Source organism: Pseudopipra pipra, chromosome 24 (assembly GCF_036250125.1).
Source record: "Pseudopipra pipra isolate bDixPip1 chromosome 24, bDixPip1.hap1, whole genome shotgun sequence".
NCBI classification, from domain to species: Eukaryota; Metazoa; Chordata; class Aves; order Passeriformes; family Pipridae; genus Pseudopipra; species Pseudopipra pipra.
This window is the reverse complement of record NC_087572.1, coordinates 5,451,094-5,472,817: the sequence shown is the minus strand read 5'-3', so window position 1 is coordinate 5,472,817 and position 21,724 is coordinate 5,451,094. Positions and strand designations below refer to the sequence as shown.

General features: G+C 54.2%; 2 protein-coding genes across 5 annotated transcripts; one reads left to right on the top strand and one right to left on the bottom strand.

Moving 5' to 3' along the window:
* The first annotated feature begins 175 nt into the window (after positions 1–175).
* Positions 176–3,774, top strand: FABP3 (fatty acid binding protein 3). Its single transcript, XM_064635359.1, has 4 exons — positions 176–331; positions 1,019–1,191; positions 3,290–3,391; positions 3,479–3,774. The coding sequence occupies exons 1-4, from the start codon at positions 259–261 to the stop codon at positions 3,530–3,532; spliced, it is 402 nt and encodes a 133-aa protein (XP_064491429.1). The 5' UTR covers positions 176–258; the 3' UTR covers positions 3,533–3,774.
* Positions 3,775–4,594: 820 nt separating this feature from the next.
* ZCCHC17 (zinc finger CCHC-type containing 17) lies at positions 4,595–21,542 on the bottom strand. 4 transcript variants are annotated; one of them, XM_064635358.1, is made up of 8 exons: positions 21,394–21,536; positions 21,144–21,249; positions 20,117–20,174; positions 19,237–19,337; positions 17,324–17,415; positions 16,683–16,783; positions 14,746–14,894; positions 4,595–5,354 (listed from the first exon to the last, which is right to left on the bottom strand). In XM_064635358.1, the coding sequence occupies exons 2-8, from the start codon at positions 21,183–21,185 to the stop codon at positions 5,196–5,198; spliced, it is 702 nt and encodes a 233-aa protein (XP_064491428.1). In that variant the 5' UTR covers positions 21,186–21,249; positions 21,394–21,536; the 3' UTR covers positions 4,595–5,195. The 4 variants fall into 4 exon arrangements, with proteins under 4 accessions (XP_064491428.1, XP_064491426.1, XP_064491425.1 ...); XM_064635356.1 differs by lacking the exon at positions 4,595–5,354 and adding an exon at positions 12,899–13,650 and having other exon boundaries at positions 21,144–21,252; positions 21,394–21,542; XM_064635355.1 differs by lacking the exon at positions 4,595–5,354 and adding an exon at positions 12,899–13,650 and having other exon boundaries at positions 21,394–21,542.
* Positions 21,543–21,724: the final 182 nt, after the last annotated feature.

The window sequence follows — 21,724 nt, the reverse complement described above, 5'->3', positions numbered from 1 at the left end:
CAGCTCATGACACAAGTGTCCCTCTCTCTGTCTCTGCCCCAGCCCGGGGGGCCCGGCGGGGGTCGGTGGCCGGTGGCGGGTGGCCGAGTGGCCGTGCCGGGAGTGGCCGCTGCCAGCGCTGCCAGGGGGAGTATTTCTGGAGCGCTGTGCTCTTTCCAATCATGTGATGAGGACGTTATTTAAGGCGGCGGCGGGGCCGCAGCAGCTGCAGCCGGTGCCACGCTCGCAGCGCGCCCAACCTCCTGAGAGCCCCTCGCCATGGTGGAAGCCTTCGCGGGCACCTGGAAGCTGGTGGAGACCAACAATTTCGATGAGTACATGAAGGCTCTGGGTGAGCAGGGGGGGCTGAGCGGGGTCGGAGTCACATCATCACCTTTTTTTTTTTTTTACACACCCCTCTTCCCCACATTGCCCGGTGAAGCCCCCCACACGCGGGGGTCTGGCGTGGAGGGACTCGCAGGCGGCGGGGGGGTCGCTGCTGCCTGGGTGGGTGATTTTTTGGGAGGGGCTCTGTGGTTCTGTGTGCGGAGGTTTGGGCTGGGTGAGGGGCTCTGGGGCTGCGGGAGGTGGTCTCGTTCTTCCCCTGGGCAACCCTTGGCACAGGGCGGAGGGATGAGATGCCTCCCCCCGGGTGCTGGGATCCACCCGGGATCCCCCAGCCCTTACTGGCCCCCAAGCCCCCCAGCCCCCAGCCCCAGCCCCCGCGCAGGGTGCGTCCCCCACGCCGGAGCAGCGCGGGGAGGGAGCACGGGCACCAGTGCCCCCCTTACCCAGCCCGGGAGCTGGTGGGTGCCGGTGCAGGATCCATCCCTTAGCAACGACAGCATTCCCTGGAAGCCCCTTTGTGCCCCAGAGCCCCCCCGAGTGTGGCAGGCACGCAAAGCCCCCCAGGACCGTGGGTGGGGAGCAGTTTTGGGATGAATCACGGGGAGGGAGGGGGAGCTCCGGGGTGATGCCGCAGGGATCAGAGGAGCATCCGGCCCCTCCATCGCCCTCAGCCCCCACCCTCTCCCCCCAGGCGTGAGCTTTGCCACGCGGCAGATGGCCGGGCTCACCAAGCCCACCACCATCATCGAGGTGAACGGAGAAAAGGTCACCGTGAAGACCCAGAGCACCTTCAAGAACACCGAGATCAACTTCAAGCTGGGCGAGGAGTTCGACGAGACCACGGCGGACGACAGGCACGTCAAGGTGAGCCCCCGGCCCTGCCCCCGGCCCTGCCCACCCCACAGAGGCTCTCTGGGCTCCGGGGGGTCCAGCCCGTGGCTCCAGGGTTCCGTCCTGGTTGCCTGTGGAAGGGGAACACCCCTCTGCCCGCAGGGGTTGGTGCTCGAGCCTGGTCTGGTCCACACAACCCCCCCTCAGCCCGTTTTGCAGCTCTGGGAGCAGGATGGGCCCCGGAGCTGACGGGAAGGTTGTGCAAGAGCCGGGCTTGCAAGTGCCAGCTTGCTCAAGAGGCCAGGGGATGTAGAGGGGTGGTGGTGAGTGTCCCCACTCCGGGGGGAGAGGAGCACAAGACCTCTTTTTTGAGCCCCCTCTTTGCTGAGCCCCCTCTTTGCCCGCCCTCCCAAGCAGGCAGCTCTGCAGGCAGGGACAGGGACTGAGCACCCGGACAATCCCACCCAGCTGGTGCCTCCCCAGGGGCTGATGCATCCCCGGGGGTCCCTGGGGCGCCCAAAATCTGGCCAGAGCTGTTCCTCATCATAAGAGCAAGGGAAAAATCACCTGAGGGAGGTCAGAGCACCTTTCATGGCCTCTCCCACCCTGCAGAGACATTTTCCCTTGCAGGACTGACCCAGCCCCTGCTTTTCCCTGGTTTCCGGCTGCTGGTCCCGCACACCACTGAATCCCCCGTGCAGGGAGCAGCTGGCCCCCGTGCCCCCTACCCAGCCCGGGGGAACCTCAGGGGGCACCTTGAGGCTCGCTGGGCACAAAACCCCTTCCCGGCCCCAAAGCAGGAAGCACAAGAGCTGAGCAGGGAGTGAGGATGGGGGGGAAGGGAGCGAGTGTGAGCCGGGCAGACACGGGGCAGCAGGGCCCTGCCCACCACCATTCCCACCCCCATTCCCACCCTCCGGAACTGCTGGAAACTGTTCAAAGCAGCAGGAACGTGCGACCAGCCAAGAGCTCCTGCCCAGCCCGGGGACGTGGTGCCCCTCGGCCGGGGGCCAGAGGGCACGTGATGGTTCAGCAGGGCCAGGACGAGCCATGGGCTGCAGGGCTGGGGCAGGGGGGGTGTGGAGCTGTGGGGCACCCACGACTGCATGGAATCATGGAATGGTTTGGGGTGGAAGGGACCTCAAAGCCCATCCAGTCCCACCCCCTGCCACGGGCAGGGACACCTTCCACCAGCCCAGGTTGCTCCAAGCCCCGTCCAACCTGGCCTTGGACACTTCCAGGGATGGGGCAGCCACAGCTTCTCTGGGCAACCTGTGCCAGGGCCTCTCCACCCTCACAGGAAAAGTTTCTCCCCGGAATCCCATCTAACCCTGCCCTCTGGCAATGGTTTCCAGGGCTGTGGGGCACTCAAATTCCTGTAGGTCCCCAAACTCTTGGGCACCTGAGCAGTGGGGACAACCCAGCTGCAGGGAGAGCTGAGCTCTGGGGGAGCACCCAGAGCCCTGCGGGGACACAGGAGCTATGAACCGACCCAAGCCATGGGGGCACCCGAGGGGGTGGGGGGCACAGGGCAGGACGGGGCCGGGGTAGTGCCTGTCCTGGCACAACCCCGTGCAGTCACACCACCCTTGGCACGGCCGGGCTCGGGGCTGAGTCAGCAGCAGTGGCCCGGCGAGCAGAGGCGCGTTTGCTGGATCAGCTCCTCCAAAAACCCTCCCAAGCCCTCCGGAGGGCAGAGAAGCCGCGGTTCAAAGCACCGGTACCTGCCCCGATCCCCGCCCCGCCTCTCCGAGCCCTCCGGGGCCGGCGGGCCGCGCTGGGAGCGGCCGGGCTCAGCTCCCGGGGCCATGCAGGGAGGATGCGGCCCCGGGCAGGGCTCCCTGCGCTGGCCCCGGGGCAGGGAGGGCACGCTGGGGCAGCCGAGGCCGGGACCGAGCAGAGGACAGTGCAGGACCTGTCCTGGGTTGAGAAGGACTAACCAAGCCGGGTGGGATGATCCCAGACGGGCATCCCGAGGGTTTCAGGCACCCACAGCCTGATCCTGAGCACTGAGGGGCTCCAGCGTGAGCAAAGGACACCCAGCACCGTCCCCTCCAAGGGACAAAGCCCCCCCAGAGCCCTGAGAGCCCGGGAAGGAGGGTTTCACAGCAGGCCTTATCTCTCCCCCCAGTCTGTGGTGAAGCTGGACGGCGGGAAACTCGTCCACGTGCAGAAGTGGGACGGGAAGGAGACGTCGCTGGTGCGGGAGCTGAAGGATGGGAAGTTAACTCTGGTAAGGAAAGGGTGTTAAACCCGGGGAGGGCTCGGTCCAGGGCAGGCCAAGAGCTGGACTAACCCCTCTCTCATCATCTGCCCCCAGACTCTCACCATGGGCAACGTGGTCTGCACCCGCACCTACGAGAAGGCGACATAGACGCTGCCCCAGCCCCTGCTGCCACCAGTGCCACGTCCATCCCACACCCCACATCCCCACCCCTGCTGGGCACAGCTCCACGTGGGACTGGAGCCGCTGCACCGCCGGGGCCTCCTGCTGTCCCCACCCCGGAGCCCCCCCCGGGCCTGGGGGGTGGGTTTGTGGTTTCTTGTTGGGGTTGTTTTTTTTAATTAATAATGGGAAAACTCGCATGGAAAAAGAATAAAGGCCGTGTTGTTACAGCTCTGTGGTCAGTTTGCTTGGAAAAGGCTGGTCTGGCACGTGCCCATCTGTAGTGTTCAGCCACCACACAGGGTTCAACCAGCCCTGGCAGGGATGGGGTTAATGCCCACTGATCCCTGGAGCCCATTTCTCCAAGCTGTGGAAACAAGAGGCTGTGATGGTTAGAAATGTGCTTTCCCAGGGGGAATATTTGTTCAGTCCCACGGCAGCTCTGCCCATGGATTGCCCAGGATCCAGACAAGCTCCTTCCCTGGAGAGTGATCCTTTCACCAGGGCAGGACTGGAATCAAGGTCCCGAGCACCTGGTGGCTGGTTTTGGGAAGGGAACTGGCCCCGAGGGGGGATGCAGCCATGGGGAACTGGGGTGAGCAGCACAGGAAAGGGCAAAGCACATGGGGAAGGGACGGGCTGCACCAGCAACCCCAAATCCTGTGACACCAACAGGGAGCTGCCAACCCCACTCTGTCCTTCTTGTAGAGCCAGAGGCAACAAGACTCACCTCCCCAATTCCTTCACCACATCTGTCCCAGCACGGAGGAGCTGCTCCTGCTCCTGGCAGACACCCCCTGAGGTCACTGCCCAGCCCCTGCCATCCCTTCCCCTGACCTTCAGCTCCAGTTACAAGATTTATGCTCCAGCTGCTCCCTCCCAGAAGGCACCAGGCTTCTCCCATGGGTTACCTCACCACACACCCCCTTCCCACCCCAGGGACCTGGGGAAGCAGCCAAGACTTCCAAAAAAACCCTTTCCTGCAGGTCTGTGCCCTGTTCCTTTCCTGCCTGAGTGTGGCGGGGACAGAAGAAAAGAGCAGCTACAAAGTACAGCTGGAAATGGCAATGGCAGAGATTTCTTTTCCATCACTTTCCAAGGCAGCAAACACTGCAGAGTGTTTACTGACAATATCTCCACTCCCCACGTGCTTCTCGCTCCTCCACTCCCAGTGTTTGCAGACAAAGAGGGAGCTGGGGCAGCTTTGCAGCCCAAAGCCAAGGAGGGGGGGACGTGGCCTCATCCCAGGGCCCAGCAACACCCTCTGCTGTCCCCGAGCAGTGTGGGGACAGCCTGGCAGTGCCACCTCAGCCCTGCAGGAGCTGATGTCACCCAGGCTCCTGCAGGCAGCCCAACCAGCGGAACACGAGGCTGCAGGACAGGAGAGGTGCCCTGGCGAGGTGCCTGGGAGAGGTGCCCTGCAGGGTGTCATGAGCCTGTCCTGGCACGAGCTGTGGGACAAAGGGGCAGCCTGTGCCAAGGTGACAGAGGACAACCTGTAGCAAGGTCACACCTGTAACACACCAGTAACACCACGTGCCTGGGTGACTTTGAGAAGGAAACTGTGTCCCTGGTTCCTGCTGGCTGCTCGTGGTGTGCACCAGGGACTGGCAATGCCAGCATCCCACCCTGCACCTGCTCATTCCCAGGGCTACTTCCTGTGCTTCTTCTTCTTCTTCTTCTTCTTGGGAGCCTTGGAATGCTTGCTCCTCTTGCTGGAGGGCTGAGCCCCCGAGCTGTCCGAGTCCGAGCTGCTCGAGTCTGACTCTGAGGACTCCTTTGCCTTGTGCTTCTTCTTCTTCTTCTTCTCCTGGGAAAACAAATGGAAAACATGTGGGAACACTCACCTGTGCTCAGCAGGGCAGCAAGGGGCTTTGTGCCCCTGTGCCTCACAGCTGTTCCTGCCAGGAAAGGGCACTGTGCCCCAGGAGGCAGGAGTTAACCCCCACTGTGGGCCCACAGCTGCAGGAGCCGGGGACAGGGGATGGCACAGATCAGAGCAGGGGGAGCAACATGAAAGCCAAGCCTGGAAAGACTTAGACCAAAAGGAGAGTCCCTGCCCTCACTCCACGGTGAGAGCTCACTCCGTTATTTAAGGTTGATCTTTATTAATACAAGTTGGAAGGATGAAGCTTTTTCGCCCAAAAAACGGGTTTCTGAAATAGCCATGAGCACCATCCCTGTACCCTCACCCCGCCAGCAGCCCCCAGAATGCCAGGAGATGGTCAGTGATGTGCTGGAGCTCTCCAAACACAGCTGCTCCTGGCAGGGGAGCCCAAGCCGTGCCCATCAGAGCTTCCTGCAGCCGGGATGAACCCAGTGCCTTCCCAGCACCCACGGCTCTGGGCACAACCTCCCTGCAGAGACTGCACCCCCTCCTGCCCCACAACTTCCCACTGCACCCCCTCCTGCCCCACAACTTCCCACTGCACCCCTTCCTGCCCCACAACTTCCCACTGCTCCCCCTCCTGCCCCACAACTTCCCATTGCACCCCCTCCTGCCCCACAACTTCCCACTGCACCCCTTCCTGCCCCACAACTTCCCACTGCACCCCCCTCCTGCCCCACAACTTCCCACTGTACCCCCTCCTGCCCCACAACTTCCCACTGCACCCTCTCCTGCCCCACAACTTCCCACTGCACCCCCCTCCTGCCCCACAACTTCCCCTGCCCCTCCTATTCTGCTCTCCAATTTCCCATTGCACCATCCTGTGCTCCCCAACTTCTCCTGCTCTCCTGGATTCCCACTGCACCCGCTCATGCTCCCCAACTTCTTCTGCACCCCCTTCTCCTCCCCAGTTTCCCTTCCACATCCTCTTTCTCCCCAACTCCCACTGCACCCCCTCCTGCCCCCCAACTTCCCACTGCATCCCACCCTGCTCCCCAACTTTCTCTGCAACTCCTCTCCTGCCCCCCAACCTCCCCTGCAGCCCCATCTGCTCCCCAGTTTCTCTTCCACCCCCTCCTGATCTCCTGGATTCCTTTGCACACCCTCTTCCCCCCCAGCCTCCCTTGCACGCCTTCCTGCTCCCCAAATTTCTCTGCACCCCGTCCTGCTCCCCCACTTCTCACTGCACCCTCTCCTGCCCCCCAACTTCCCTCACAGCCCCTCCTGCTCCCCACCTTCCCTTTGCACTCCCTCCTGCTCCCCACCTTCCCATTGCATCCCCATGCTCTGCACCATCCCTTGCACCCTCCTGCCCACCTTCCCCCTGCAGGCCCTCCTGCTCTCCACCTTCCCTTGTCCCCCCTCCTGCCCCCCACTTCCCCTTCACACCTTCCTGCTCCCCACCTTCCCTTTGCATCCCCTCCTGCTCCCCAACTTCCCAGTGCACTCCTGCTGCTCTCCTGGATTCCCACTGCACCCCTTCTTCTCCCCAACTTCCCACTGCACCCCCTCCTCCTCCCCAGTGTCCCTTCCACCCCCTCGTGCTCTCCTGGATTCCCTTGCACTCCCTCCTGCTCTCCCACATTCCCCCCTCTCCATGACACATGGAGCCCCCCAGGCTGTGTTTCTGCAAAGCCCTGAAGCAAAAGCTCTCCATCATTTGGATGCAGAACAAGAACAGCTGGTGCTGGAATAAAGGTCACAAGGAACTCTGAAATGCAGCTAAACCCTCAAATTTGAGGCACGTGAGGAACCACCAAGCAGAGATTACCCTGAGATCAGGCCTGGGTGCACTGGAATTGCATCAGCAGAGCACCCCAAAGCACTTTGATGATGCAGAGCAGCAATTTGTATGTATTTAATCAGAAAACAGTGCTGGGGAGAGGATGTGATCAGCCTGTGCTGGCAGCACACACAGCCCAGCTGCTGCATCCCCTTCCAGCACGGAGAGGGGGAATGCTGGAGCCATCCAACCCCCATCCTGCAAAAAACTGAGGGATTCCCTTTCTTCTGGGAACTAAAGGGAAGCAGGTAAGTGGTCCTCTAAAAATAATTGTAATATCTTGCATATATTTAATGTAAAGCTCCAACTTCCCAACCAAAAGCAACACTGGCCTACAGCAGGGAGCTACCAATTCATCTACGGCCACAGCAGCAGCAAAGAGAGACTTCCCTGGCAAATGTCTGTCAGGGAATCAGGGAATGGTTTGATTTGGAAGGGATCCTAATGATCATCCAGTCCCACTCCCTGCCATGGGCAGGGACACCTTCCATAGCCCAGGTTGCTCCAAGCCCTGTCCAACCTGGCCTTGGACACTTCCAGGGATCCAGGGGCAGCCACAGCTTCTCTGGGCAACCTGGGCCAGGGCCTCCCCACCCTCACAGCCAACAGTTCCTTCCCACTATCCCATCTCTCCCTGCCCTCTGGCAGTGGGAAGCCATTCCCTGTGTCCTGTCCCTCTATCCCTTGTCCCCAGTCCCTCTCCAGCTCTCCTGGAGCCCCTTTAGGCCCTGCCAGGGGCTCTCAGCTCTCCCTGGAGCCTTCTCTTCTCCAGGGGAACCCCCCCAGCTCCCCCAGCCTGGCTCCAGAGCAGAGGGGCTGACCAGGAACTTTTGCTCTATTCAAGGACACAAAGAGGACACGAGGGAAGAACAAAGGAGGGTTTCATGGAGCAGGGATGGGCAGTGAGGTGACCCAAGCCTGTGAGAGTGCCTGGGATAGCCCTGGACAGCCCCAGTGAGGAATGTGGCCCAGCCAGGACAGCTGCTCTGACCATCCCAGTTTTTAGGCATCCGTGCTCCAAGTGAGCAGCACCTGCCCAGGTGCCCACATGTGCAACGACTCTGCACCCACAGGACCGGGCACAACCCTCCCAAACTGTTCCCTTCCACACTTCAACCCCTCAACCACAAACTTCCCCTGAGGAGCCAATTGCTTGGGGAAAGTGTCCTCATGTGGAGAGAAGAGAAGGCTGATTCCTCCCTCTTCCATTAGCTCCAGCCACTTCCATACAAGTGCAGCTTCCCCACAAATATTCCTACCCCAGGTTATGGAGAGACAAGCTGAGTCTGTATTTCCTTTAAAACCAGGGACACGATTTCTCATGGATTGGGTGTCCCAGCACCAGGCACAGCCTGTCAATTAGGGAATAAAGAAGGGAGCTGGCAGCTTATTTAATGTGAAAGAGAACAATTCTTTTAGGGAGGTAGAAGAGCCAAGACAACACTTGGTTTGGAGCTGTGCAGAGTCCTCTGGGATTCCGGGGAAGGGAGCAGAGGATGGAGTCACTCCACACCCAGCAGACCCTTGGCATTACCAGGTTTTGTAGCTCCACAATCAAAATCGAGTGTCCACATCTTCCTCACTACAAATCCTACAAACCCCCAACCCACACACACACACAAAAAAGCAAATCCTCACAGTCTTTGGAATAGGATGGGAAAGAGTTAAACCTTCCAGGGAAAGGGATGCAGCAAGGAGAATTTTCTCAAGCTTCCCCAGCCCCTGCACATGGTGAGAAAGTTTGACAAGGCCTTAAGAACCAAGAGAGTTTCATTCCAGGGCTTGGGAAACTTTGTGAGGATGTGAGGGCTGCAGGCAGGACAGGATGTCACACAGGGTGACAGGGGACACAGAAGCACACGTGGGCACTGTGCTGCCTGCAAGAAACAACAACCCCTCAGTGCCTCCTTTTTGGGGCTCCTCTAAGAGCCAGGGTGCTGCTCCGAGACAGAAGGAGCCTTTTTCCTGGCACACAAAAAAGCCTTTTTTCTGGGATTTTCAGGGTGTCCCGTGCAGGGCCAGGAGTTGGACTTGATGGTCCTGGTGTGCCCCTTCCAACTCCAGATATTCCAGGATTCCATGACTCTTCCAGTGCAGCGGGGCAGGGAGCAAGTGAGACACACAAGAGCTGAGCATTCCTTAAGGGAATTCCTGAAGGGAAGCTGAGCCTGCCCCAGCCCTGGAAGTGTCCCAGGCCAGGATGGATGTTTGGAGTGACCTGGGCTAGTGGAAGGTGTCCCTGCCCATGGCAGGGGGTGGCACTGGATGGGCTTTGAGGTCCCTTCCCACCCAAACCATTCCAGGATTTTGTGATTCTGTGATTGGTTTCCCACAGTTTTTGGCTGAGCTGGTCCCTTCCAGCTCAAGCAATTCCATGATTTTCTGGAGCATCCTGCTGCAGGACCTCAGATTTCCCTAAAATCCAGCATCCCACTGCTCACCAATGAACGTTTCCATGGGGAATTTGGGGATATTTGGGGATCAGGGTGGGTTTGGAGGTACTGTGGTGAATTTTTGTAGGAATTTAATGGGACTTTGGGTGGATTTGGAGGCATTTGGGGTGGCTTTTCATGGGCTTTGGAGCTATTTTGATAGGATTTTCAAGGATTTGGATGGATTTCGAGGGCATTTTGGGATATTTGGAGGGTATTTTGATGGGATTTGGGGGGTTTGGAGGATTTGGGGATGATTTGGGGGGTTGAGTGTATTTTGCATGTATTTCAGGTGGATTTGATGGAATTTGGGGATTTTTGGAGGTGGTTTTGTGGGTTTGGGAATATTGGGGGGATTTGGGGAAATTCTGGGATATTTTAGGAGATTTGGGGGTGCTTCAGATGCATTTTACATGTTTTGGGGGTATTTTGTTACAATTTTGGGCCATTTTGATGGGATATGGGGCTATTCTGATTGAGTTTTCGTGTTTTAGTGGGGAATTTTGAACATTTCGGGAATTCTGAAGTGAATTCCATGAATTTAGGGGAATTTTGATGGATTTCAGTGGTATTTGAGTGCATTTTGATGGGATTTGGGTGGATTTTAGAGGCCTCTTGGGTGAATTTCAGTGGTATTTTGGGGTATTTTATGTGGATTTTGGTAGCATTTTGATGGAATTCTGGGGAAAATGTGTGGATTTGGGGAAATTTGGAATATTTTGGGCTATTTTGGGGTGATTTTGTTTGGGTTCATTTGCTGTGCTTCAAGAATGTTACAACAGCTCGTTCCTTCTCAAGGTATTTGGTTTTGAGATAAGAGGGGAGTGTCCAGAAACACTCCCAGAACTTGAAATATTTTTCAGCAGACCCTTTTGTGGAGTTATGGCCTCGTTTCAACGTTTTCTCTCTGTCCTTGGGGAAAAATTGAGAGTGGATTTCCACCCAGATGCCAGCCTGCATCTCCAGGGAGGTGCCAACAACCCTCACAGGCTTCTTTTTTATTTTGGATTTTTATTCCACCACCCAGTTTAATTCCTAACAAGATCCACTACGTAAATGTGAAGGTGGTTTTGCATCCCTTGTTTGAGGAGCAGTCAGAATTAATCTGAGGAGGAGAATCCAGCCTGTAGGCAGTAAATAAGTAGAGCCAGGCTCAGAAAAGCAGGGATTAAGCACAGTGTGTGAAGGGCTGTGCCCTCAGCTACTGTCATGTAGGAACTAGTAAAACGAGCCCAAGTGAGGCTGGAGTGAGGCTGGATGAGCCACAGGTCACAGAACAAACACCAAGGTGTGCTTTTTACAGGAAGAGACAACAGCTGCAGGCAGAGCACCTGGAATTCTTCTACAAGGTGGGCAAAAGCAGCAAAGCCTTCAGAAAGCCCCAATTCCAAAAGCTCCAATCACAAAACCACCCCAGTGTGACTGAGGAGATGGGATGTTTCTGTGGGATTGAAATGGAAGGGGTTACCCCTGGGTGAACACTGTGGATGTTTCCTTGGGAGGCAGAGGAGAAGGCAGGATCAAAGGGCTCAGCTCTTCCCAGCACTCCTGCCTCCCACACAGGCCCAGCAGGGACACACTGCTGTGTTCCCATAGGAGCTTCCTCACCCCCTGACCCCAGAGGAAAAGGGAAGGGGACACACAGCCCGTGCCTGCCCAGCTGTCACACACTGCCCAGAGGTGCTCTCACCACTGCAGCATGGAATCATGGAGTTGGTAGGGTTGGAAAAGACCTCCAGGATCATCAAGCCCCAGCATGGTCACCACTAAATCATATCCCGAGGTGCCACATCCACCTGACTTTTGAATCCTTCCAAGGGTGGGGACTCCACCACCTCCCTGGGCAGCCCCTTCCAATGTCTGACCACCTTTTCCATGGAGAAATTCCTGCTGATGTCCCACCTGACCCTCCCCTGGCACAGCCTGAGGCCGTTCCCTCTCCTCCTGTCCCTTGTTCCCTGGCAGCAGAGCCCGACCCCCCCCGGCTCCCCCCTCCTGTCAGGGGGTTGCAGAGCCAGAAGGTCCCCCCTGAGCCTCCTTTTCTCCAGGCTGAGCCCCCCCAGCTCCCTCAGCCCCTCCTGCTGCTCCAGCCCCTTCCCAGCTCCCTTCCCTGGACACCCTCCAGCATCTCCACTTCTCCCTCAAATCACTTATTTTCTCTGGGATTACGGGAGGCAGGGCTGTGCTCACAGGGTGATCTGTCACTGTCACATCAGTGCCTGTGCCAGAGCACAGACCTGGAGCTACAGCTACATCCTGTAAATGAAGGAAACAACTGAGGAGCCATTGGGAAGGCAAGGTGAGAACAAAGGGAATGAGAAGCTCAGAGTATCTCTGTGAGGAGAGGAACCTCTGGGGAGAGGGAAGAGCACCCAGAGACTGCCAGAAAGCATCAGGTCTAGGAAAGCAGAAAAAGCTGATCCTGAACAAAGTGTCAATCCTGTTGCTGTGGCACTAAGTGGAGGTGGGATCACTGGGGAGTGGCAGCTCCCTGCTCCTCATTTAAGAATCCAGCTCCACACTGATGTCACACACGTGGGCTGGGCCAGCCAGGGGACTGTCACTGGGTAAAATGAGCTATTTCTATGCTGTGTAAATCCCTGGAGCTGCAGCCAGGCAGGGAAGCACATGGTGGCTCCTAGACGAGCTCACAGCAGGCACTCAGACAACAAGGGAGCTATTCATGTCCAGGATCCCACATCCTGCCTCCAGGAAAGCTCCAAGTGTTATTATTCCAGCTCTGGCAAACATCTGAGCACCTTTGATGTCCTCCTTGAGAAGGGAGGAAGATGAAAGGGACAAGCAAGATTTAAAGGAAAGCTGTTAATACACCAAACCAAAGAAAAATAGGAACAAATTGAGGACAGTGACCCCCATATCCTGTAGTGTCAGCAGGGCAGGACTCCACTGGGAATGCCCATCCCGGTGGATGTGGAGTTATTTGTGCACCTCTTAGTGGAATTTTTCCCCACAACATTTAAATAACTTGAGCCTTTACCAGACAAATCACCATCCCTGCCAGAGGGAAGAGACTGAAGGCAGGAGAAGGGCTGTGGAATTGAGAACAGAGAAGCCCCATGTCTGGGGTCTGGAAAGGTGAGAGGCACAGCCAGCCTGGGATCTGAGGGATGACTCAGTTCAATCCCATGATTCCAAGATCAGAACAGAAAGTAAACTATGAGGATTTTCTATCACAGTGCAATGACACTCACAGACATTCCACTCTGGAGCAGGAGCCCACAGTGTGGAAGCACAGGACATGTCGGGATGGAGCCTGGCACAGGGTCTGGGACCAAGAGAGATCCTCTTCCCACCTCTAGATCAGCTCTCCAAGTGCTCCTGAGCAAACAGGAGCTGCACATTTGGGATCAAATCAACACTATGTTTGGTGCTCAAATCAGACCCCTCCAGCCCTATTCAGTATCTCCCCCAGAGGGTGGTTGGGCACTGACCAGGCTCCCCAGGGCAGTGGGCACGGCCCCAAACTCACCAGACCTCAAAAGAGTGTTTGGACAACGCTCTGAGGGACAGGGTGGGATTGCTGGGGTGTCTGTGCAGGGCCAGGAGCTGGACTTGATCATCCCTTCCAATCCAGAGCATTCCATGATTCTCCTGGCAGCATCTGCAGCCTCTCCCACCAGTATCAGCACTGGTGTAACCCCACAGTGAGCTGGGAGAACCCAGCCCTCAGGAGCTGGTTCTCACTGTGCCATCACTGACACCATCCTTGTCCCTCTCCTGGAAAGGCAAAATCCATCCCCTCTGCTTCCTGTCCCTCTCCAGGGACACAGAGAGGCCACAGAGCTGCAAAGAGGAAAACAATAAAGAAAAAGGGCTTTGGAAGTGTAAATAAACATGGTACTGCAGTTGTGAAGGGGCTGATAAAAGTTTGATTATTTATTGAAGTCCAGCATTGGAATAAGTTGTGGTTGACCCATCCCTGGAAGTGTCCAAGGTCAGGTTGGACAGGGCTTGGAGCAACCTGGGATAGTAGAAGGTGTCCCTGCCCATGGCAGGGGGTGGAATGAGATGGGCTTTAAGGTCCCTTCAACCCAAACCAGTCTGAGATTCTATCAATAGTCTTTGCTGTATAAACCTGACCCCCAAAAGCTCCTGGTTTGGGTTCAGGCCTCCCCTGCATTTCATCCCAGCACATTCTGAGCCAAAGGTCAAACACTGCACATAAAAATACTCTTATCTCTTGCCATTTTCCCATGGATTTTCACCTTCTGGCTGGGTCAGGATACCCCCTGGAGCCAGAAACTGGGCACTGAGCTCGGATCAAAGGTGTGAGGGCAAAGGGAGGGAAAACAGGTTATTGGCAAGAATCACATTCAGGAAACTAAAGCAATTCCCACAGAGCCTCACAAAGACCAGGAGAAAAATAATAATCCTTTTCTCACTCCAGGAAATACCTCTGGGGGGCTGTGTGTTAAAGATCTTTGGGGGGCTGTGTGTTAAAGGTCTCTGGGGGGCTGTGTGTTAAAGGTCTCTGGGGGGCTGTGTGTTAAAGATCTTTGGGGGGCTGTGTGTTAAAGATCTTTGGGGGGCTGTGTGTTAAAGGTCTCTGGGGGGCTGTGTGTTAAAGGTCTCTGGGGGGCTGTGTGTTAAAGGTCTTTGGGGGGCTGTGTGTTAAAGGTCTTTGGGGGGCTGTGTGTTAAAGATCTTTGGGGGGCTGTGTGTTAAAGGTCTCTGGGGGGCTGTGTGTTAAAGGTCTCTGGGGGGCTGTGTGTTAAAGGTCTTTGGGGGGCTGTGTGTTAAAGGTCTCTGGGGGGCTGTGTGTTAAAGGTCTTTGGGGGGCTGTGTGTTAAAGGTCTTTGGGGGGCTGTGTGTTAAAGGTCTTTGGGGGGGCTGTGTGTTAAAGGTCTCTGGGGGGCTGTGTGTTCCAGCACAGAACCAGCTTAAAGGCAGTTCAACACAAATAGAGGGAGAAAGTTTAAGAGTGACTAAAAAGTCTGCAGAGGAGATTCCTGTTTTGCTACAGGATCTGCACAAATCTGAGCCACCTTCCCAGCCCAGAACTGGTTACTCAAACCCATGTTGCTGCAGTAACTCACAGAGCAAACTACTCATCCCACTTTTCCAGGTCACCCCATACCTTTTTCCTCTTTTTTGAAGGCTCCTCAGCCAGGCTGGTCTTATTGTCACCTCCATGTCCTGCTGCTGCCACCTCATCCTCCTCCTCTTCTGGGATGAGGCTGTACTTGGTCCCTCCAGGCTGCATGAAACACTCCTTGGCAAAATGACCTGGAAAATAAGGGTTTGAAGGAGCAACTCATCCCCTTTTCCTTTTGCATTTCACACACCTGAACTGCTGCTGAGGATCTTTTTATTGTGACTCACAAGAAGACAAGCTACACTGGACATTTTTTGTCCTAAAATTTCAGCTGGTTTAACATGCCCTGACTAACCAGGCCAGCTAAAACACAACCCAGGTCATTCTGGGGAAATTAGTCAGGCAAAAACTAAGATGTTCTTGTCTGAACAGGACAACTGTAGAGACATGTCTGTGCAGGGGCTTAGAAAGGTGTCTGGGAAAGGTAAACTGGTGTGATTGGCACCTGGTAAATGAGCCAAAGCCACAAATGGAGGGGAAAGCAGCTCATTTTGATTCTACTCTGCAGATATCAAAGCTGACCTACTAATAGCTGCAGTGGAAACTCAGATAGCTGGCACCTGCCTGCTGTTAGGAGACAGCATCATTAAAATCAGACTGGGAACAGGTAGAATCCTACTTTTTTGGAGTTAAAATAGTATTTTATATATATATTCTTTAAAATAGTATTTTAAAGATGCTTCTCTACCACTACAGAGCCCATACTCATTATTAACCTTCTCCAGAATAGCATGAACCCCATTCACCATTTGCTCCAAATAACATAAGGCAAGTAGGGCACAGCAAAAACTCCTGGGCAAAAAACTACTTGATGCTTCAGCAACTTTCAAAAAGCTCCTGAAAGGCATCACACAGGTCAGGCTCCCAGTGCTGAACTGGGCAAGACACAGAGTTCAGCAGGTTAAACCCCCAGCTTGGTTTTAGCTCTAAGACACTGCCCCCAAGCAATGTCGGATTTCCAGGGATCGTTGTTCACAGTCAGATGATCTGGTGAAGGCCATGTTTGCTTCTTAAAATGCAAAACCAGAGTGAGAACTCAGCTGTGAGGCACATTAACCAAACTCTGCAAGTACTGAACTGTTCCCAGCAGGAATCACAGACTAGTTGGGGTTGGAAGGGCCCTCTGGAGATCACCCAGTCCATCCCCCTGCCCAGGAAGGGTCACCCAGAGCTGACTCAGGGACATGTCCAGGTGGCTTTGGGATGTCTCCAGACAGGGAGACTCCACACCCTCCCTGGGCACCTGCTCCAGGCTCTGCCACCTCCATGGAAAGAAGTTCTTCCTCACATTGAGGTGGAACTTGCTGTGTTTTAGTTTCTGGCCATTGTTCCTTCTCCTGTCACTGGGCACCACTGAACAGCCTGGCACAACCTCTGACCCCCCTGAGAGGTATTTGTGTGGATTGATATTTGTATGGATTGATAAGATCCCCTCTCAGTCTTCCCTTCCCCAGACTAACCAGGCCCAGCTCCCTCAGTCTCTCCTCAGCAGAGATGCTCCAGTCCCTTAATCATCCTCGTGGCCTCTGCTGGACCCTCTCCAGCAGCCCAAAGGGGATGAGATTTTAAGGAATAAACTTTCATAAAAGGAGTTGAACTAAGTCTTTCATTTTCTGTCTCAAACAAGAGACAGAAAATGCAGTTTTCAAATTCAGTCCTTACACACAACCATGTTAACAGGTTGCCCAGAGAAGCTGTGGCTGCCCCTGGATCCCTGGAAGTGTCCAAGGCCAGGTTGGAGCAACCTGGGCTGGTGGAAGGTGTCCCTGCCCATGGCAAGGGGTGGAACAAATGAGTTTTTACACCCCTTCCAACCCAAACCAGTCTGTGATTCTTTCCATGAGACAGACACTGACACAATCCTACCTGACTGCAACAAGGCTACACCAAAAGCTCCAGCCAGCCCTGCACAAACACACCTTTGCAGCCACACTTCTTGCACACAGTGTTCAGAACAGCTTCCAGGGTGATCTTCTGACTCGTGTAGTCCCTGAAGGAGCGTTTCTTCCTCTCATCCTGACTGGGAAGAGAAGGACAGTTCCATTTTCAGTCCACCATCATCTCTCACCCCGTGTGTTTGTATGAACACAGCACAACCAGAAGGTTTTTCAGAGGTTGCTCTACAGGCACAACTTAAGTAAATCAAAGAACAGAGACAACCCACAGCTCCTTAGAACAAACCACATTGTTAACAGACTATTATGTGTCATCAACTCCTTCTGAGACAAACTGAGCCCTCTCTGCACAAAGCAAAAACCCAGGGAGCTGCAGTTACACCCTTCATGTAAAATCTCTATTTTGGCTGTGAACACACATAAAGACAATTGCCCCGTGTGGAAAAGAAAAGAACCACAGAATGGTTTGGGTTGGAAATCCACCCTGGCCTTGGACACTTCCAGGGATCCCGGGGCAGCCACAGCTTCTCTGGGCAACCTGTGCCAGGGCCTCCCCACCCTCCCAGCCAACAATTCCTTCCCAACATCCCATCTATCCCTGCTCTCTGGCAGTGGGAAGCCATTCCCACCTGACCTGTTTCACTCTGCTCAGTGGATTTACCTACTCAAGGGCAACGTTGTTGGGATCGAGGTCTTTCCCCGTGCCTTGGTTGACAACCTTCATGGAGAGGGAGAGCTTCAGTTTGTCATCCTTCAGCTGAAACAGGGACGTGCAATGAGCATAATTAATGACCATGATGTTAATTAATACACTGGGTCTGGTTAATTAATGGTCTGTAGTTCTGGAGGCCTACAGGGAAAGAGGGAAACTTGGATGGCCAAAAGCAGCAGCACCAAGGATATGACACGAAAGGGCTTTTGTTCTGGTAATTTTTAGCTGTAATTAGTGTACTGCAGCTAATAAACCAACTGTCTCAGGAACAAATAAAGGCTCAGGAATAATATAACTCACAACTATAGGTAGTTTGAGTTTAACATTCTGTTTTCAGTATGACCAAAGCCTGGAGCTGTAGAAGGAAGTGCCTGTTGGAGAGCTTTGCTGTAATTCCCAAACCACCCACCCCAAGACAGTTCCCCCTGGACAAGTCCTTGGGCCAATGTGCATCCTTAAAAATAAAAGTTTATATTCTTTTTCCTATTTTAATCCTCTCATGAGACTAAAAATGTTTTCTGTGTCTCTATTAGGCACTATTCATTCCTGAATCCCCCAGCTCCTTAATTATCACTTTAGAAGCAAGAGCAAAAGTTGACATTTTGAGGTTTTTTTTTTCTTACAACCTTCTGCATTTTCCCCAATGCTGCTAATGAAACTACTCCTGTTTTGCTTATGTTTATTTGCAGGCAATCTAACAACCAAGTATTCCACTGTTCTCCTCCCCAACATGCTTCTAGAGCAAAGAGGCCAAGAACCCAACAACTGTGTTCTGGATAAAGCAAACAGTGGCTTAATAGAAATTTAGACAAATAAAATTTAAAATAATTAAAATAAAAAAAAGCACACCACAGGTGGCTAAAAAGAATCTGTGAATTCCTTCATGTAGCTTTTATACAGTATGTAAGGAAAAACAAATTTCTTAACCTGTTTCCTTTATCTCACACAAAATTATGACCTTGTTTTGTACATCAACCTCACTGTCTCATTTCAGGGAAAAATAAGAGCATTTAAGGCTCGATCCTGTGCAACTTTGTGAGTCTTCCACCTTGAAAACACAGTCAGTTTGCTTTGTTTCCATGGCTCAACAAAGCAAGAGTCTTCAGTTGGAGTTCTAAGGAATCTCTGAATGCAGATGCCTTAATGTCACACCTTCTGCAGAGGGAAAGGGCAACGTGGACTGCAGGGGGAAAGAAATGCTTGAGCTTATTTCAAAATGAACAAGCTGTTAGAGAGCACTCAAGGGAGGGTTATGAAGATGCTGAAGGGTCTGGAGGGGCCATGAGGAGCAGCTGAGGGCACTTGGTGTGTGCAGCTGGAGCAGAGCAGACTGAGGGCAGAGCTCAGGGGGGGCTGCAGCTCCTCCCCAGGGGCAGCTCCGATCTCTGCTCTGGGGGAGCAGGGACAGCAGCCAGGGAACGGCTGGAGCTGTGTCAGGGCAGGCTCAGGGTGGATCTCAGGCAAAGGTTCTTCCCCCAGAGGCTGGTTGGGCACTGCCCAGGCTCCCCAGGGCAGTGGGCACAGCCCCAAGGCTGCCAGAGCTGCAGGAGGGTTTGGCTGATCCTCTGGGGCACAGGGGGTGACTCCTGGGGCTGGGCCTGTGCAGGGCTCAGGGTTGGACTCCAGGATCCTTGGGGGTCCCTTCCAGCTCAGGATCCTAATTCTGTGAAATCCCTTCTCCTGACCTGCACTGTTGGGAGTCCCAGAAGGGATGTGCCCAAGGGCACAGCTGGAGGTGCAGAGAATTCACTTGGCTGTAAAACAGAGCCCAGCAAAGTGACAGTACCACACAGCCCCTGGCACAGCTCTCAAGACATTTAAGGACATTTGACCCCCACAGCACTAAAGAAGGAGAATTAAACTCACCTCTTTCCCAATCAGCTTCACCCAGACTTTGTCCCCAACATCCACAATCTCTGAGGGTTTATCCACACGGCAGGAGGACATGTGAGTCCTGTGCACAAGGCCTGCAAGGGCATTTGGGGGCAACAGAGAGAAAATATAAGGACAAGTCTCCACTGAGCCTCAGACCTGCCTTCCAGGACAGCAATCCCTAAAGTGGCCTGGAGAAGCCAATTCTGTAGGGTGTGGGAAGGGTATATTTTTAATATTTTAATAAATAAAAAACCCCTAACAGTGCTTATTTCATCTTTGGCTCATTCCTTTAATACTTAATACATACCAATAAATTAATAGTTCTTAACGTTTAGCTCATTCTTTTATTATTTTACAAATAAATAAATTAACAGTGCTTGTTTCACTTTTAGCTCTTTCTTTTTTAATATCTCTTTCTGAGCATGGTTTATAATGCACATACCATTAGTACAGCACTACATGCACATTCTTTATAAATTATTATAAATCTGTTGGGGAGAGTGCTCAAAACTTTTTTAACTGGTAAGTCTGGCTGATTTTAACTGGGAATTCCCAATGAAATCCACTTGGAGACACCGCTCTGGGAGACCTGGAACACATTCAGCAGCTCCCCTGAGCAAGAGGAACCTTTTCTTTCCTCCAGTACTTCCTGCAGGTCAGAAACAACGAGTTGCCTCCATCAAACAGGTAAAAGTTCATCAAGAGCTGCTCCAAATTATAGAGAAAGAGGCCTCCAAAGCAATGTTTTCAACTCTAATTTCTTCCTAATTTAGGGGGGAAAATCTTTTCTAAGCTTTCTCTAAAAGCTTTTAATTCTTGGCTTGAAAACACCAGCATGAAACTGCATCCAAAGCAAATCAGAGGCACAGACCTTGTTTCCTGCAGCCTGGAATTTTGATAAATGCCCCATAATCTGTCACTGCAGCAACCTGTGAAGAAAATCCAACACAGCAGCTGAAGGGAAACTCTCCACAAAGCCCCATTTTTAAATCACAGGTCAGAAAATGCACAAGAAACCTACGCTTCTGGGGTTCTAAAAGCCTTTAAAATTTTAAGTGGATAATTGTAATATATATTATCTTTACATATAATTGTTTGTATAATATCTAATATATATTGTATAAAGTATAATTGATAATTTATAACATTAAATAAATTTATTTAAGTTATTAAAAAGCTTTTTTACATGAATCTTTAACCTCATCCCATTCCACCCTCTGCCATGGGCAGAGACACCTCCCACTAGCCCAGGTTGCTCCAAACCCTGTCCAACCTGGCCTTGGACACTTCCAGGGATCCAGGGGCAGCCACGGCTTCTCTGGGAATTCCATCCCAGCTCCTCACCATTGTCACAGGAAAGAATTCCTTCCCAATATCCCCCCCAAATCTCCCCTTTTTCAATTTGAAGCCATTCCCTGTGTCCTGTCCCCCCATCCCTTGTCCCCAGTCCCTCTCCAGCTCTCCTGGAGCCCCTTTAGGCCCTGCCAGGGGCTCTCAGCTCTCCCTGGAGCCTTCTCTTCTCCAGGGGAACCCCCCCAGCTCTCCCAGCCTGGCTCCAGAGCAGAGGGGCTCCAGCCCTGGAGCATCTCCGGGGCCTCCTCTGGACTCTCTCCAGCAGCTCCACGTCCTTGTGCTGTTGTTCCCAGAGCTGGGGCAGCTCTGCAGGAGGGTCTGAATTCTGCAGAGGGACAGAATCCCCCCCTCCTGTACCGCCGCACAAACACCCGCACACGAACACACCGCTCCACAAACAGCGGTGTGCGCGGCACAGAACCGCCAGCCACCCAAACCCCCTAACACAACACAACAGAGACACAAAGAGAACTAAAACAACATAACAACGGCCCAAAGAGCGCGGCCCAGGTCGCGACACCGCCGCCCCCGGCCGCTCCCCGCACCTCTCCCTGGAAGATCGCGTAGAGCTCGGGCAGCGGCTCCATCGCCTCCGAAGGACCCAGAAGGGGTAGATGGGTTCACCGCAGGCTATCGCATCTTCCCTCGGGGCTGCTGAGAAAAGAGACATTGAATTAATGCCTCAATCCCCTCACAGAACCCTCAGAGAACCTTCCGCCCGCAGGCGCCCAGCGGCTCCAGGGAGGGGATGGATGGACCCGAGCAGAGCCCGCGGTGCCGCGCTGAAGGACGGACCTGGCGCGGTGGGACAACACGGCGCTGCCCGGGGGTCGTGGAGCAGCCGTGACCCCTCAGCGCCCACGGCGGCAGCGCTGAGCCTTCGCCATCGCCCTCAGCCGCCCCCACCCGCCACCGCCGCCATTGCTGCTCCTCACCCTGAGAGACCGCTCAGTGCGCCAATGGCCGCGCGCGATGCTGCGTGGCACTCAGCCTCAGCCAATCAGCGTTAGTTGTATAAGCAAGGGGCATGCCTTCCACCAATCAGCGCCAGGCGCGCCGGCGGGCACCGCGCATCCCCTTCTAACCCCGCGCGCCGCAGAGTGGGCGGGACATCCAGCGGGACGGC